Genomic DNA, 16,269 nt, shown 5'->3' on the forward strand with positions numbered 1-16,269 from the left:
TCGCAACAATTTATATGAAGACAGGATATTATTCCATCTGCAACACATTTTAGTAGATAGTGAGGCAGATGTCTGTGTACTCACAAATGTGTGTCAGTATCCCATAGAAAAGAAGGCAGAGTTGTAGCTTTTAACAGGAACAAAACGCCCTTTAATTCTGTGTGCTTATTTAGCAGTGAACAGATATGTAATCGGGCATGTTCTTTAGGGGCTGACAAATAGAAGGAAGTAAGGTCACTTCTGCTGTCCCTGTAGCAGTTAACCGACATGGACTCTGTTGCTAAAAAGCATTGCAGGATGCCATGGTCGGACCGAATGAGAGAATGACAATGCAGAGGAAAAAAGAGAAATAGATACCTGTGTGTGATTATTAAGCTAAATCAGAGTAATCTCTCCAAAAGCAATAGAAAAGGAGTCCCCGTCGGTGCCTGCGGGAGCCCCTGTGCTGGACGTGCGTTTCACCCTTGAAACAGGGCTTGTTGGTGAACATTAGCACCTTTCATGTCAGCAGTTTTTTTGGTTTTGAGTTGGTGTACCTATACCTTTAAGTAATATATTCTTTCCAAAATATAGAATTCTATCTCACTTACACTGAGATTTATTAATCAATACCTACACCCAGCTTACACCATATATATTCATTATAAATTCTTAAATGAATATATTATATGTAAGACTTGGTTACTGACTTTCTCTCACTTTATTTTACCTATACTTATTAAAAGTGTGTATGCTTACCAAAATTGGTCACATGTTCACTGGGTCCATCGGTTGGTGCTGCTGTCGGCTAAGTGTTTACCCCACATTAAGTGCTCTTTTGGGTACACATCTGTAGGTGTACTAGAATGAGTACACAGATGCCTGTTGGATAGTATACTTTGTGTGTCAATGCTGCTGCTGTGTATTTACTTAGGTGATTTTGGCCATGTATGGTTATTATTACCTGGTTTGAATATGTGATGCATGCACTTTGTATCTTTTTAGCATAGTGTAATGTAGAGCCTCAGAAAGATAATAACTACAGAGTTGGTTGCTCACATTTAGCATTTGCAGGAGGAAAGGTGATGTTATACTATAATCCAGCCTGTGAATTTAACTGGAAGTTACGCGTGCGTATCATAATGACCCACAGTCAGTTTCTGAGATGCGTTCCAGCATGAACTGCACACTGGTTACAGCATGCACGGCGATATTTAAGTAGGTAACCTTTGCTCATATACAGCTATTTATATGTGTATGTATGTATGTTGTATATGTATATATTTATCTAAATTTATGTATTGTGTATGCACAGTTATAGTCGATGACACACAGTCTGTGCTACAGATATGGTAGTAGTCCTTAGTGATATACTATATGCACTATGTAACATACAGCAGTGAATAATTAACAGGTGTTGGCATTTTACGAATTATGTAGGAGTATATTAGACAGTTATTGGAATCTGCCGAGTCATTCTACCTGCTGCTACTGACTGGATAGGTCTTGACAAAGGCTCATGCTGGGTTGAACTTTGACTGCTGTTTTGTTTTGATGCAATTTTGGATGTGGTGGGAGCCGGGACGTGCATCTTCCCTTAACGACTCCCACTGCTGGCGAGACATGACAAACAAGGAGTCTCCAGAGAGTAATTATAAAGCGCCCGGGACTGAGGACAGTGATGGAGGAGTAGGCATAGATGGGGAACAGAGGCAGAGCAGGGATGAAGGTGGGACAGAAGTCAGGACAGAGCAAAAACAGAGGTGGGTACAGAGGCTGTAACAGGAACAGAGGATGGAGGAGTGGCAGCGGAAATGGGGGAGGAGCGGAGATGGACACGGGCCCGTCAGGTCTAAAAACTATTAGTTTAAAAATAAAAACACAGAGAATGTTCACTTTCACCTTATACTTACCTGGTACTATTGTCTGGAAAAAAATTATACAGTCTGTTCTGTGTCAGCCAGAACTATTTTGTTTTATCCTCAACATTGACCCTGGTAATATGCGGGGGTTGGTGGCTCCCATGGGAAAATTAGCCCTGGTGCTACCTGGAACCCTGTTTGGTTTTCTCCCTGATTTTGGAGTGACCTGTGTTGGATAAAAGGTGGGAGGGAATCCAACACTATTTGTTTATTTTAAATATTTGTTTCTGCAGAAACAGGCAGACTGTCTGACGTTGGCTTGTCTGAGGAAAAAGTTGGTTAAATGTGTGGAGTACACTTCATGAGTGTTTGTTTAGTTAGTTGTATTAATGTTGGTTAGATGTGTGGCCAGATTTACTATACCGTTGCTACTATCCCCCTGTCCATTCCTGCTGCATGAGCCCTCTTACCTTTATGTCTGTCACTTACAATCCAGTCTTGTTCTATTAATGTTCTTTCAAATTGTAAAGTGCAACGGAATATGCTGCGCTATATAAGAAACTGTTAATAATAATAATAATAATAATAATAATAATGAGCTAGATGTTATATTTAAGGCTGTTTGTCTTGTCACTTACCAAAAAACTGTCAACAGGATGTATGTATGGCGGACTAGGCTGTGGCTTCTGGCTCAAATCTGATGGGCAGATACAGCATAATTGGGCCCATTTGTTAAAAATTGTATTTGCAATGCGATCTGGGCATGATATTAGCCCGGATGTACTAAAGAGCATAGGCAGGGATAGAAGCTCAGAAAGGAGCTCGTCCTTACGATGCACCAGGACTGAAGTAGCCTCTTCAGCAGTCTCTTCACTGCTGTGTCGCGTCTCCTGCGCATGTGGCGGTCATTGCCGGGGGAAGGTTCCTATGGACCTGTATCATGTCTTTCTCACCTCCAACTTGATTATAATTCCTCCTGAGAGAACAAAGACATCTGTTTCTCTCACAGTAGAGGGAAGTTTCTTACATATGTCAATATTATTTTGTTCTGGAAATTGTGAAGCTAAGGTGAATACCAAATATCTGATGATAATTCTATTTATATTTATTTGAATACTATTCTGCCATTCGTGAATTTCATACTATTCTGCCATTGCTGAAATTCATGCAGACTGTGGGCCTGATTCAGCACGGATCACAATAGCACGCAATGCTGCTGCGAAAATATCCTAATGTCTGCCACCGCTCAGCCAGCATAGAGATGTCCACTACTGCTTTTTCACATCTGTAATACCTCGCAGTCCTGCGCATACATCGGTAATATTGAAGCACATTGGTCCGTCATGCACAATTACGGCAGCTCTGACCTGTAACAGAAATTGCAGGACTCGTCACGAGCAGTGAGTACTAATTTATGCACGCCGATGCAACAGCGTTCAAACGGACAGGCACGCTTCCGTTCCTGCAACCACTCCCCCATCGCCACCCCCAAACGCTCACGGCCTGTCACTCAATCTGCATGGATTCCTGTCTGTGTGCATAAGCGCAGTGCGATCTCCGCGCACGCGCAGTGTGGTCCCTTACTCATTATGCAACAATCGGCTGATCTGCATACGCGGTTGCAATTGCGATCCATGCTGAATCAAGCCCTGTGTTCATATTTCATGACAACTCTATTTACATTTATTTAGTACTATTCTGCTATTGGTGAATTTCTTGCAGACTGTTTATATTTTATGACAATTCTATTTACATTTATTTGAATACTATTCTGCCATTTGTGAATTTCAAGCAGACTGTGCCTATATATAAACATTTAAATCTGCTATTTGCGGTCAGCCGAATAGGATGCTTATTTTGAGGGTTAATGGCAGCATCTTTTTAAAAGCCCTGAGGGGATAAGAGAGTTGTTATATTTTCACCTCAGTTGTATAGATTTACAAGTAATGATTCTGAACAAGAATAGACTGACGTTACTAATGACAAATTGTGCTTGAAATCAGTACATAATGATTAACTCAAAAAATATTCAAGAGCAAGCACATCCGTCATAGAAGAAATATCTTTATCCAAAATGTATCAATAAAGAATCCAGTTTCACAGCAAATGCATATATCTGTTTGTTTATCGGATTGGTCACTATTTATATTTTTTTCTTAAACAAATTATTAAAAGTTATGTTTTAATACTACAATTTATCTAACTAAGGGGAGTACTTATCAAAGCTCAGAGAGAGATAAAATTGTGAGAGATAAAGTATTAACCAATCAGCTCCTTACTGTCATTTTTCAAACACAGGATCTAAAATGTAAGTTAGAAGCTGATTGGTTGGTACTGTATCTCTAACAATTTTATATCTCTCTAAGCTTTGCTAAAAAGCCCCCAATAGCTGCACCCCCAAAAAGAGTTTTTTCTTTTGTCCATTAAAAAAGATCACCCTTGGTCTCATGGATATTTAGTAGGAACTAAAATATTAATGATACAACAATACAGAATATCAAACACTGGGGGGGGGCTGTATTATAGCGGCACTTAACGTACTGCCATAACACTTCCTGCTTCGCCTCTTTACCGAGGCGAAGCAGTAACGATGAGATGTATGAACATCTCATCGGCCGGAGCCAGGGAGTGTTAACTCCCCCCTCCGGCGATCCCTGCCTGAGGACATAGCGCATCAGCCTTGTGCTGATGCGCTGTGTCTCAGTCCCGGCCGGCTCCACTGAGCATGCGCGGGATCTCGCAAGTATCGCAAGATCCCGCTTGCAGTCCTGGAGCCGGCAGCCACCGCAGCAGGGACAGCGCTGTCCCTGCTGTGGGGATAGGGCATCGCCAGGCTGTAGCTGTCGATAGCGACAGTGGGCGGAACGGTCAGGCGATCTGACAGTTCATACATGGGCCTGGCTATCGGCGCTGCTATCTTGTAGATAGCAGCGCCGATAATGACAGGGGCGTATAGCACCCCTGTCATTTACCGCCAAACCCCCTGATCATACATTGGGGAGAACCGGTATCAGCGCACATAACGTGCGCTGATACCGCTTCGGCACTTCTTACATCTCCCCCACTATCTCTTAGTAATCAGCATCTTTCTCACCTGATAGATACTCTAATAAAATGTGGAAAATTTCTAAGGGCAAGACTCTGAAATGTCCCAAAGTTAGCACCTCTGCAGAGTTGGTGCTCTCGAGAACCACTGTAAGGCGCCGCTTGCTCCGTCTAAACTTCTGGTTGGGAATGAGGGTGAAGCTGCTGCTGGATGGGACTGCCATTGATCGTGTTCCTTTTTGCTACTTTTCTGTAAGACATACAGTATGAACACATAAATATTGTCTGTAGAACACATAAACACTGTCCTGTTTTATTCAAGTAATCTAAATTGTGCAATCATACAAATATCATTGAGGTCTGGAATATTCAAATTTCATATTTTCATTTGACCATCTGAGATTATCCTTACTATGACAAATACATTTGTTTTAAGAATTAAAGGCCAGTTACACAAGCTATTTTTTTTATCTTGGTTTTCTTTGAAACACCAAGGAACTGCTCTATAACAAGTATATTTGTGTTTTTCGCAGTTTGTAATAGTTTTTGAATTTGTTTTTTTTTAACAATAACACAACATGATAAAAACATCATACAAAATTTGGTAAAAACAATAAACTCAATAAAAACTTGAAATACAGCTTACAAAAGAAAATGCATAGTCAAAAATAACAGAGCTGTATTTATTTCTCCACAAGCTGTTTATTCAAATTAGTCTATAATTGTGCAGCTATACTGTATTTGTATTTTATGCATACTATACTTTTTTCCTTCTACCAATCTGGGGATACTGCTACCATGGGTTATAGCTGGCACTGGCACTTTTTCAAAGTCTGAAACTCCACCCCTTCCATCTTTCCCATTTCAACTAAAAGTCTTGTACAGAGTTTTACGCTAGTAGGCAGAAGGGGTGGCCACATTGTGGTCACAGTAATAAATATGTATATTTGCATGTATTCATAGTTGCACACATCAATTTGGCTGCCTCTATCAACCTGTTTGTAGAAGTAGCTGTCATTGCTATCATTGCACCAGCCCTATCCCTGGTGCAAGAGATCCATCTGAAATCTTTGGGGCATATTCAATTAGGCGTGAGAAAATCAAAAATCCCACACCCGTGGGGTTTTGCCTCCTGGTGCAGGATTTTTGCTATTCAATTAGGTGCAGGGTTTTTTATTTTTTGAGCACCGGGAGTTTTTTTTTGCGCACCTCCAGAGCACAACCAATTTTTCCTAAATTCCATAATTTTAGGAAAAATGGTCGGGAAATACTCTGGGACCCCGGCGGCACCCATCCTAATGACTTATTAAGCAATTGGAAGTTTTAAATTAGCTTCGTCAGTAATTACTTAATAAAGAAGTGCTGTCTTCTGCATCCAACGTCGGGACTCGGTCTCCTGCAGCAGCGGTATGCCAGTGTGTGTGTGTGTATGAGTGAGTGTATGCATGAGTGTGTGTGACCCCTGATTCCCCCCCCCCCCAAGTGTATATATGCCCCCCCGTAATGAGCACTGGGAGAACCACATCTCCCAGCAGCCCATGTGCTTCCCTGCAGCCTCCCAGCAGCCCCCGGGACTCCCAGCAGCCCCTCCCCAGTAAGAAGATGGAGGTGAGGCCACTGGGAGCCGCAGAAAACACCAGAAACCCCCTGGCAGGTAAGTGTAGTTTTTTTTTATTTATTTGCGCGGTGCTGGGTTTTCAGGGCTGAAAACCCCATGACCACTTTTTTTTAGTTGGATACCGCGGGTATCGGGAGCGCGCATACCCGTGGTAATCCAAAATTGGGTGCAGGGTTTTTTCCTCGCTAAACCTCACACTCAATTGAATATGTCCCTTTGTATGCTCACTTCTGAATAGCCTGCAATTCTGTCTACACACCCATGGAAAAATACTACATGTGAACTCATAGTTTATGCTGTTACACATTTATTTTCAAATATGCATCCAATTTAGGGCTTATTTTATTACTCTTTTTAATGTTATTATGTTGTTTAGCAGGTACTATTAACTCATGTGCATAATGTTTTCTATGGGATGGTGAAGCCAAATCAGTGTACCCATCCAAGGACCCTGTACGAGAACTAGCTCTATGAGAGGGCAGGGGATACCTCCTGACTAACTGAAATATAGTGAAAGGGGGTCTCTATGCTGGTGTTCATTAGTACCAACCAATCAGCATTCTGTCTTCTGTGTTTTAAAAAGACAGTTCGTTGGTACTTTATTTTTCTCCAAGCTTTGATACATCTACCCTAGAATGTGCGATGACACTGGACAGTTTTTTCTTCAGGAGTCCTAAACACATTAGAAGAAACATTACTACCACTGAACCCTGGGTTTGAACCCTAAGGGGTCAGTCCAATTACCTGCGAGTCCCCTTGCAGCATGAGTAAGTGCAGCTGTATGCCACACTTACAGACCCTCCAACATGACCCATTCCATTAGGTACAAAATGCTCTGCTCCTGGACTTCTATCTTAATTGATGATTACAGTCACCTGTGGTGAAACACCTGTTTCATCAATTACCAAACTCAGCACAGGTGACTGCAATCATAAATTAGGTGGGAAGTCCAGGAGCAGAGCATTTTGTACCTGATGGAAAGGGTCATGTTGGAGGGTAGGCACTTATGGGACCGTCGGACTTGCAGATTTCCGGCACAAAAAGGGCCCATGAATGGTGAGGGCTTGGGAGCCGTTGCCAGCATTAATATTGCAAAGGCAACTCGCCCTCTTCTCGGGTAATTGGATTGACACCTATGGCTGTAAAGTCAGTTCCTATCAGAAAAAGATGCAGGTTTGAACTGCTCCTGGTTGTTAACATTGGGATAAGAAAGGTTGCACTGTTGGCTGGAGCTTCCACAAAATGTGGTAGTTCTTGGCAAAAAACTCCCGCAGTCCTGTGTCAGCTTGGTTAAAATAAACTTATATACATGTATGTAGCTTGCCACTCTTAAATACAAACATCACATTCCTACCAATGCACATTCTCAAACGTGTACTCAATCACAGCGGTAAGCAATTCCCTTCAGCTGCTGTGAGGTCTGGCTAAGCCTGAGCTGAAATACTCAGTATATTTCCATTATTGTACATAGTCACAGAATACATGCCTTCAGCCACACTATAATGTACGGTAAGCATTAAACTAGGAGATGCCTGGCGTTGAAGCCCTGGCCTGTCCTCCTCATAGGCGGTGACGATAATTTCGGTGACTGTGACAATGAGGAGGCGCCTGTGACGTTTCCCGCGCTTTCTTCCTCATACTCAGCCTGAAGGTGCTCGTGCTCACGGTTTCTGCCCTCGCGACGCCCCACGCGCTATAACGCACGCGGGCGCGGCAATCTATAGGCCGGGCGTCGAATTTATGACGGACAGGTGATGGGGCCAATCGCCTGTCGCTGAAGGTCAATGATCTGATGTTTGACCAGTCGAGTACCGGTTAGTTATATGTCTGTCTGACTCTGTCCCTAGTCCTGCCATGGCATATGATGACGGGGACGGCGGCTCTGTACGCGCAAATGGTTGTAATGGTGTTATAATGACTCTGCTTCGTGTATTATTAGTGAGGTAGGTGAGGTGATGGAAAATCAGATGAGCACGTTTCCAGGAATGAGTGAAGGCCAATGGTGGTAGAGTTAATATGTTGCATGCTGCTTGCAGTCATTAGTTGAGTCATATGGCAGATCACCTAACAATGAGTACAAGGGGATTTGTCAATTGAATCATGCGTGGGAAATATAATCTTTACTGAATTAGATTTAGGGCCGTATTCAGGGCCTCATTTATCAACGAGTTTATAACTCAAAACTACTGATAAATATAACTTTTTATGACAAATGGTGCTCAGCCAATCAGCTCCCAACTGTCATCTGTTAGAAAGATGACAGTTGGGAGCTGATTGGCTGGAGCACCATTTATCATATACAGTGACATTTATCACTAGTTTTGAGTGATAAACTCGTTGATAAATTTGGCTGTCAATTTGGCTGCGAAAAGTCGGAATTGGCAATAATTTATCGCCGATGACGTCATTTTCGCATGTCTGACTTATCCCCGTATTCAATTTCAAAGACTTTTCGCCGGTGCGAAAAGTCTTTGATAAAAAAATGGGATAAGTTTTCACCATGTTTTACATGGTGAAAAAAAGTGCAGAATTGGTGTTTAGGGGAGCAGGCTTAAAAAAATAGCCTGCACCCCTGGGAATAGTCCCTAAAAATGAACTGTCAAAAAATGTAAAAAAATTGACACCACAAAAAAATTATTTTACTTTTGGGGTTAAAAGTAAGTAAATATGGGGCACAAGTTTTGAAATAACAAAATTAATTCAGGGGGGTTCCAAAGTATGCGGCAGGTGTTTAAAAGAATGCGGGTGGTAGCGGCAGGTGCATTTTTTAAGAATTTTCAAAATGCACTTTAGGGACTTAAAAATATTATTGCACCCATTTTCATGTACCCCAAATTTGATGGGCATAGTTAATTTTTGCCCCCAAAAAACCTAAGTGCTATTCTTCATCACTTCTTCAAAGTCGGTAAAAAACCCCTGCCACAGCTATTTAAAAATCCCGACAATATGCAGAAGGCCAAATCGGGGGTACCTATAGTGATTCCCCATCTCAGGACATATCTTGGGGTGTGCCAGGATCAATTCCCGAAAATTCAAAGGACTTTTCGCCAGTCAGTTTTTCGCCGGGTCCCGTTTCCGCACCTTTTAAATTGAATACAGGGATAAGCGGGCACACGCCCGATACTTTATCCCCAGTCAAACCTCCGATGTGCAGCGAAAAGTCCAGCACGGACTTTTCGCTCCCATATTGAATATGCCCCTTAGGGCCGGATTCTATTAGCTGCAAAAAGTGCAGTTTTGTGAAAAGATTTAGCCGAATTGCACTTTTTGCCTGTTTTCAACTCTTCTCTGTTCTCAATTCCAGTACGTTTTCGCCTATGCGAAAACTTTACATAGAAAAATAGGTGAAAAAGTTTCTCCACTTATAAGCAGGTGAATTGGAAGTGCAAAATCGCTATTTTGGGGTGCAAATGTGTGGATTTAACCCAGAACCCTTTAGACACCCCCCACCCCAATGACTAATAAGTAAAAAAAAAATATGTTTTTTAAATACCCCAAAAATGATGTCATTTTTGGGGCAAAAATTTAAAAAGTGTTGGATAATGGGTAAAATTTGTGAGGCCTGGTATTTTGGGGGCTATATGGATGAGACAGGTGTTTTTGAGATTGCAGGAGGCTGCAGCAGGTGTATTTTTAAGATTTTTTAAATATTCACTTGAGACATAAAAATTTACTAGTACCCATTTTCATGTATCCCAAAGTGAACTGCGGTGCTTATTTTTCTGAAAAAAACATTGCTTTATACCATTTTTTTACACATATGCAAATATGCATATAACAGCCCTTTTCCTCAAAATAATCACCAAATTATTTTACTAGGGCTATTACTACTCTTCCACATAGATTCCCAGGGTCACTTAGCCTTTTTATGGGTTACAGCCTGATTTCCCCCCAAAAATCTGTCCTTTTTCGTTAGTTCAGCTTTACGCTACATTCGCCTATCCTCGTTTTTGCCAGTTATACAATAGGGCAAAAAGCGGAGACGCGCACAGAGAAAAAATCTTGTCAAAACAGGCGAATGAGGCAAATTCATTATACTTTTCACCTCTAATTGAATTCGGCCCTTAGGTCCTGATTCAGCAAGGATCACAACTTCGATTAGGCAGGCGTTGTTGATTGTTGCGTTCTGTGTATGCATCGCAGTGCACGTGCGCATACCGGCCACTGCGTTCAGGACTGCGGTCGCAGTGACTACCTAGACCCATCGCAGAGTGATAGGAAGTGCCGTTTGTCGGTGGTGACGGGGGGGGGGGGGGGGATGATCGGCGAAACGCAGGTGTGCCAGGGCTGTTGCAGGGGCGTGCATATATTATCCACTGCGATGCCGTACGCAGCCTGAAGACTTATAGCGTGCAATGAAGTTAGCAATTCCTGAGTAAGGTCAGAGCTTGTGCAAGTGTGTGTGAGGCTGCGATGGTATCTATCTTGCTAAGGATTACGGATGTGTGTAAGGTAAAGTGGGTTTTTTTATGTAGTACTGCGACGGCATAGTGATCGCAATGGATTAGCAATCTATCGCAGTGAGACTGCGTGCGTAATCGCTATTGCAATCACTGTTGCAATCCTTACTGAATCGGCCTAATTCAGAAGTGCACACCGATTCCCGATGAGCGGGAATCCACGCAGGCGCCAGACCCATGCTGCGCATGTGCAGAATGGGTCTGCGAGCCAGCACGTAAACTGGCAGCAGACTCTCAGTGATTGACAGACTGCTGCCGTTTGGGGGCGGCGATGCCCTCCGTTCCCCGAAATGGAGGCGTGTCGCCGTCGTTGGGGAGGGAAGAAGCCCGGATCTTCGTCGTCTGATGGAGATTTCCTGGCTTCTTCATCTCAACTGCGGCGGCCGGCTGCGTGACCCCATGGGTCACCTTAGCTGGGCATTGTCCCGCAAAGTATCCGATGCTGCGTTGGACAACGCAGCTCAGATACGTAATGCAGCAGGAGGTGTGATGCCTCCTTCTACATTAGTATATCAGCACATACGGAATAGCTAAGCTGCTTGCGAGCAGCTTATCTATTTCGTCTGAAGCTGAATCAGGCCCTTATTTCTTATTTGATAAATTTTATGTGTATATATGTGTCTGTAATGCTTAGATGAGAGGTCATTCCATGATGCTATCACTGTATTAAAAAGCCAAATTAGTGTTATGGTGGTGTCATCCTCCCAGAATGTTGCTGATGAGGGAAGAAGCATAGAAGGAGAAGAGAAGGGGACCAAGACAAAAGCTTAGTGAATGCCAACAGGAAAGGGGATGCAGAGACAGAGGGGGTGATTTAGATTTGGACACAGGAAAGTCATTGAGGGCAAGAGGCAGATGGTTTTCATTTGCGTATTCGTCTGGACCGCATTACACATGCATCCTGATTATCACACAGTGATGCAGATCGAAATTGCATGCAGAGCCCTGCAATTTGGATGGGTGGTAACTGGGAGGGTGGCAATCAAACGCTGGCGTATCGATGTCAGCGGCTGCATCTAAAGACGCAGTTGCACTGACACCCGCAGCCATGTTCATTCAGACTTTCTGCGCCTGCCATAGGGCAGGTACAATTTTTGGGTGGGCGTCTCAATAATATGCCTATTGGCCATGGCATTAGAATAAAGACTCAGTAGCGGCTGCAACAAAAGATCCAGATGCTACTGCGTCTATCTTTGACTCACCCCCAGAGTGCGTTATTGGACAGATATGAGATAATCCAGGAGAGTACTTTCAAAATTAATTCAACCACATAAATATACATAAAACTGTGGGCCTGATTCAGAGATGTACACAAACCTGATGGTTGTTGGGGTCTGTACATGCGCAGGACCCGTTCTGCGCATGTGCAGAAGGGATCCAGCGTGATCACAGTCTTCCTTTAGCCGCAGCATCCTTGATATGCCGCAGCGTCTGGGGGGTTGGGCGGACACAAGGCTCATTCTCCAAAACGGTGGAGTGTTGGCCCAGTTTTGGAGGTATGCCGTGCTGGAGGTATGCAGCGTCGGACGCACACTATCTCGACTTTGCTGTCCATTTCCTATGGCCATGCTGAGTAAGCTTCAGTTTACGCAGCCTGACCAAAGCAGCAACCATTGCGACCGATGTTACGGTATTGCTTTCTCTTACTCAGGCCCTATAATTGTCAAGTATACCAACAAATAAGTTAGAATAGTAATACAATTGCTGCAGAAGAAATCCTATGCAGTAACAGATAATGCTTTGCATTAAAGATGTTAAAGTACAGCTAAATTGTCATGCAGGCAACCCAGAAGTGTCCAGACTATAAATTATGAAACATCATATAGTTATTGCATAAACAGCCATGAACAAGTGCAGCTTGATTCACATGATGAAGGCAATGCAAAAGCGACACACACTTTAATATGTCCCAGATATTAGTATGCTCCTGAGAGATATACTTGCAGGTCTGTAGCAAGGTTACTGTGCTTAAAGCAGCTGTATAATAGGCTGCTCACTTATTTTACTGGAAAATGTTTGAATAGGGCTTCGTCCCAAATCGAACAGGAGCCAGGAGTGAGTCCGTCAATTGACCAGAAGCTGCAAAGATTTTATGTGGGGCAGACAAGCGGGTTGGGTATGGGATCCCGGCGGTCGGGATGCCGCCTGTCAGAATACTGACAGCGGCATCCCGACACTCAGAATCCCGATACTACAAGGTAAGCTCCCTTACGCTAACCCTTACCCCAACCCTCCCTTCCCGGTGCCTAAACCTAACCTCCCCCCTAGTGCCTAAACCTAACCCCCGATACTTATCTTCAGGATGCCGGCTGTCGGGATACTGGAGCTGGTATTCTGACCATTGGCATCACTCACGCCGGGATGCTGACAACATCCCCAGGCAAGCTGTCACTGTGGATCAATTACCCCTTTATGCTATTCCCATGTGTAAAGTACATGTTTTGTCAGGAAAGACTTCATCTAAGATAAATTAATGTATATAAATAATATTTTATTATTATTTTAATACATTTGGACCTAACTAATGAATTTTAGAACTACTTTTAAATTTAGGTTATGTTGCCTATTTATGCCTTCTTGAGCTTTCCAAACTATGGGCCTGATTCAGCAAGGAATGCAACTGTGATTACGCAGCCATTCGGCCAGTTGTTGCGCTCACACGATTGGGACTTCGATTACAGTGACTACGCAGACCCATCGCAGAGTGATTGACAGGAAGTGCCATTTGTGGGAAGTGACGGCAATTTCTGCGTAAGGTCAGAGCTTGTGTAAGTGCGTGAGGCTGCAATGGTACCGATGGTTTCGCAGTCTTGCTAAACATTAGGAATGTGTGTAAGGTAAGTTGGGCGTCCTTTTGTAGTGCTGCGACGGCATAGCGATTGCAATGGATTAGCATATCTTCGCAATGAGACTGCGTGCGCAATCGCTATTGCAATCACAGTTGCGATCTTTGCTGAATCAGGGCCTATGTTAATGCATCATATATTTTTAGTAAAAGCCTTTGACGGCAAGGTATTTAAAGCATAAGCTTCTAACTTACAGGTTATCTTTTGAAAGCTCACCTTACCAACATATAAAAAATAAATATGCTGTGCATCTGGGGTTAGTGACCTGGACTGGCTCAATGTAGCAGGTAGATTGTGTAGTGTTCACTTTGGGTCCGGCGCCGGACCCAGAGAAAGGGTCCGCGTGGCTGAAAAGGGGGCGTGGCCAAGAAAATGGGGTGTGTCTTTAAGATGCGTCCCCTTTTCGTAACTCTTGGGGGCGTGCACTTAGGGACATGCCGGACTGCCCCCAAGCACTCCTATCAGTTCACCAGCGGTGACCGCTACACCGCAGTTATCCCCACCTGCGGGACACTGTGACCCGCGGGTGGGGACGACACCCGCAGGCTGTTTCAGCGGGGCGCCGGCGGGCAATGTTTTTTGCCCTTTAGAAGTAGGGCAGGGGGCGTGGCGTCCCGCTAAGACAGCCTAGCGGGAACGCTAATTGTGCTCTCCTGGAGATTGTAGGAAAATTGGTGACCTGTGAAAAATTAGAAGGAATTCCCAGCCTCTCCCACTGCTGGAGAGGTTCTCTCGCTCGGGAACTGATGATGTTGAAGGTTACAGGTCTTCCACTCCACCATCTCATTCCTCCCATCCTCCTCCTCTGCCTGCTTCTGTGAATCCCTCTTTGGAGCCCAAACTCCCTGTGCAACATCTGTTGCAGGCCATTACTTCTTCGGAGAAAACTGTGATGGGCAAGATTTCTGATGTTCATATTGAGCTCTCCCTGCTCCAGCAGGACATACAGAAAATAAATTAATGTGTGGGGGTGACTGAGGCTTGCATATCCACATTATAGGATGCTACTGCACGTGTTGCTAGGAGGCTCTCTACTTTGGAATCTGAGATGGCAGCCTGCTGCCTCAAAATCTTCGGCATTTAGACACAACACTGCATAAATAATTTGTTTTGTTGGTCTCCCTAAGAAGACTGAAGGTTCCAATCCGGAGGTGTTATTGGAGAAGTAGCTTGTCTACTCCATTGGCCGTGATGTCTTTACTGCCCAATTTGCGGTGGAGAGGGCACACTGTATCCTTACTAGGGCTCTACGACCTGGTGCCCCTCGCTCTTTAATCGCAAAGATTTTGCATTTGAAAGACCGATGCTATCCTCCTTCTGGCTAGTCATCATGGTCCTCCAGAATAAAATGGACATAAGGTGGCCAAATATCCGGATTTCTCTATGGCCGGCTAGAAGTCTACTGTAGATCCCAGTTTCTATAGGTTCAAAGGCGTCTCAGTGAACTGGGCCTCATATACGCCATGTTGTTTTCTGCCCGACTATGGGCCTGATTCAGACCCACTCGCGAGCGGCTGTCCGCTCGCAAGTGGGTCGATGTTATGGACTGAGCATGCGCACGACGGAGGGAGCTCCGTCGTGCGCATGCGCCAGACGCGACGAGCGAAGAAAAGTCCTTCGCTCGTTGTGTCCGATCAAAGGGGGCGTGCTGTCAATGTTGATTGACAGCACGCCCCCTTTGGTGGGCGTGCCTCCCTGACGGGGGCGTTCCCACGGGAACGCCTCCCGTCAGAAGCCGGCCCACTGACATCACTAGTGATGTCAGTGGGAGTGATTTTGGCTATGATAGAGCCAAAATCACTCCGGAGCTTGCGGTTGAAAACCTCAACCGCAGGCTCCGGCTCGCAAATTCGATGGTCGCGATGGTCTCGACCATCGCGACCATCACAATGCACGCTCGTATAGCCTGTGGGTGGTGACCCACAGCTATACGAGCGTCCAGGAGGACGCGCCATGAAAATGGAGCCCGGCCCTCATTCAGAGCGTGCGCTCTGCTCAGAGCGTACGGCTCTGAATGAGGGCCTATATATGTTGGTGGAAGGTCGGTTTCCATTCTTGACTCCCCAAGAGATGCTACTTCGTGTACTGACAGATTTGAGACTGCTATCGGGTGGACTGCGATTGTCTTAGGCCAGTTTCACACTTGCCGGTTTTGGCCGTCCGGCCAAAAAACAGACAGTAGCCGGACGTTTTTTTTCAGGCACTCAGTGCCTTTCACAACCAGTGGATTTGAGCCGCTTTGAATTTAGTTTTATTTTTTTAAACTACTGGGCATGCGCAGCAGCAGTAGCTGCTGCACATACCGGCCGTTGTGTGTGTGTGTGAAAGGAAACAAGGAAACATTGTTTCCTTTACACCACTGGAGTGCAGGGATGGACACGGCACAGCAGCCGTCCTCCACAGTGGATATTCCCGGCTGTAACACGGCGACCGTGCCGTGTGAAAGAAGGCACCTGCTT

The 16,269-nt window shown here is 44.5% G+C and overlaps 1 protein-coding gene across 1 annotated transcript in view; it reads right to left on the reverse strand.

Annotated features, from left to right (window-relative positions):
- Positions 1-5,110, reverse strand: part of FBXO47 (F-box protein 47) — a 179,639-nt gene extending 174,529 nt beyond the window's left edge. The window contains exon 1 of the mRNA XM_088474708.1: positions 4,936-5,110. Coding sequence (XP_088330834.1) covers positions 4,936-5,110 — 175 coding nt within the window. The remainder of the gene's footprint in view (positions 1-4,935) is intronic.
- Positions 5,111-16,269: the final 11,159 nt, after the last annotated feature.

This window comes from Taudactylus pleione, unplaced genomic scaffold (genome assembly GCF_031769625.1).
Source record: "Taudactylus pleione unplaced genomic scaffold, aTauple2 ptg000155l, whole genome shotgun sequence".
Taxonomy (NCBI): Eukaryota; Metazoa; Chordata; class Amphibia; order Anura; family Myobatrachidae; genus Taudactylus; species Taudactylus pleione.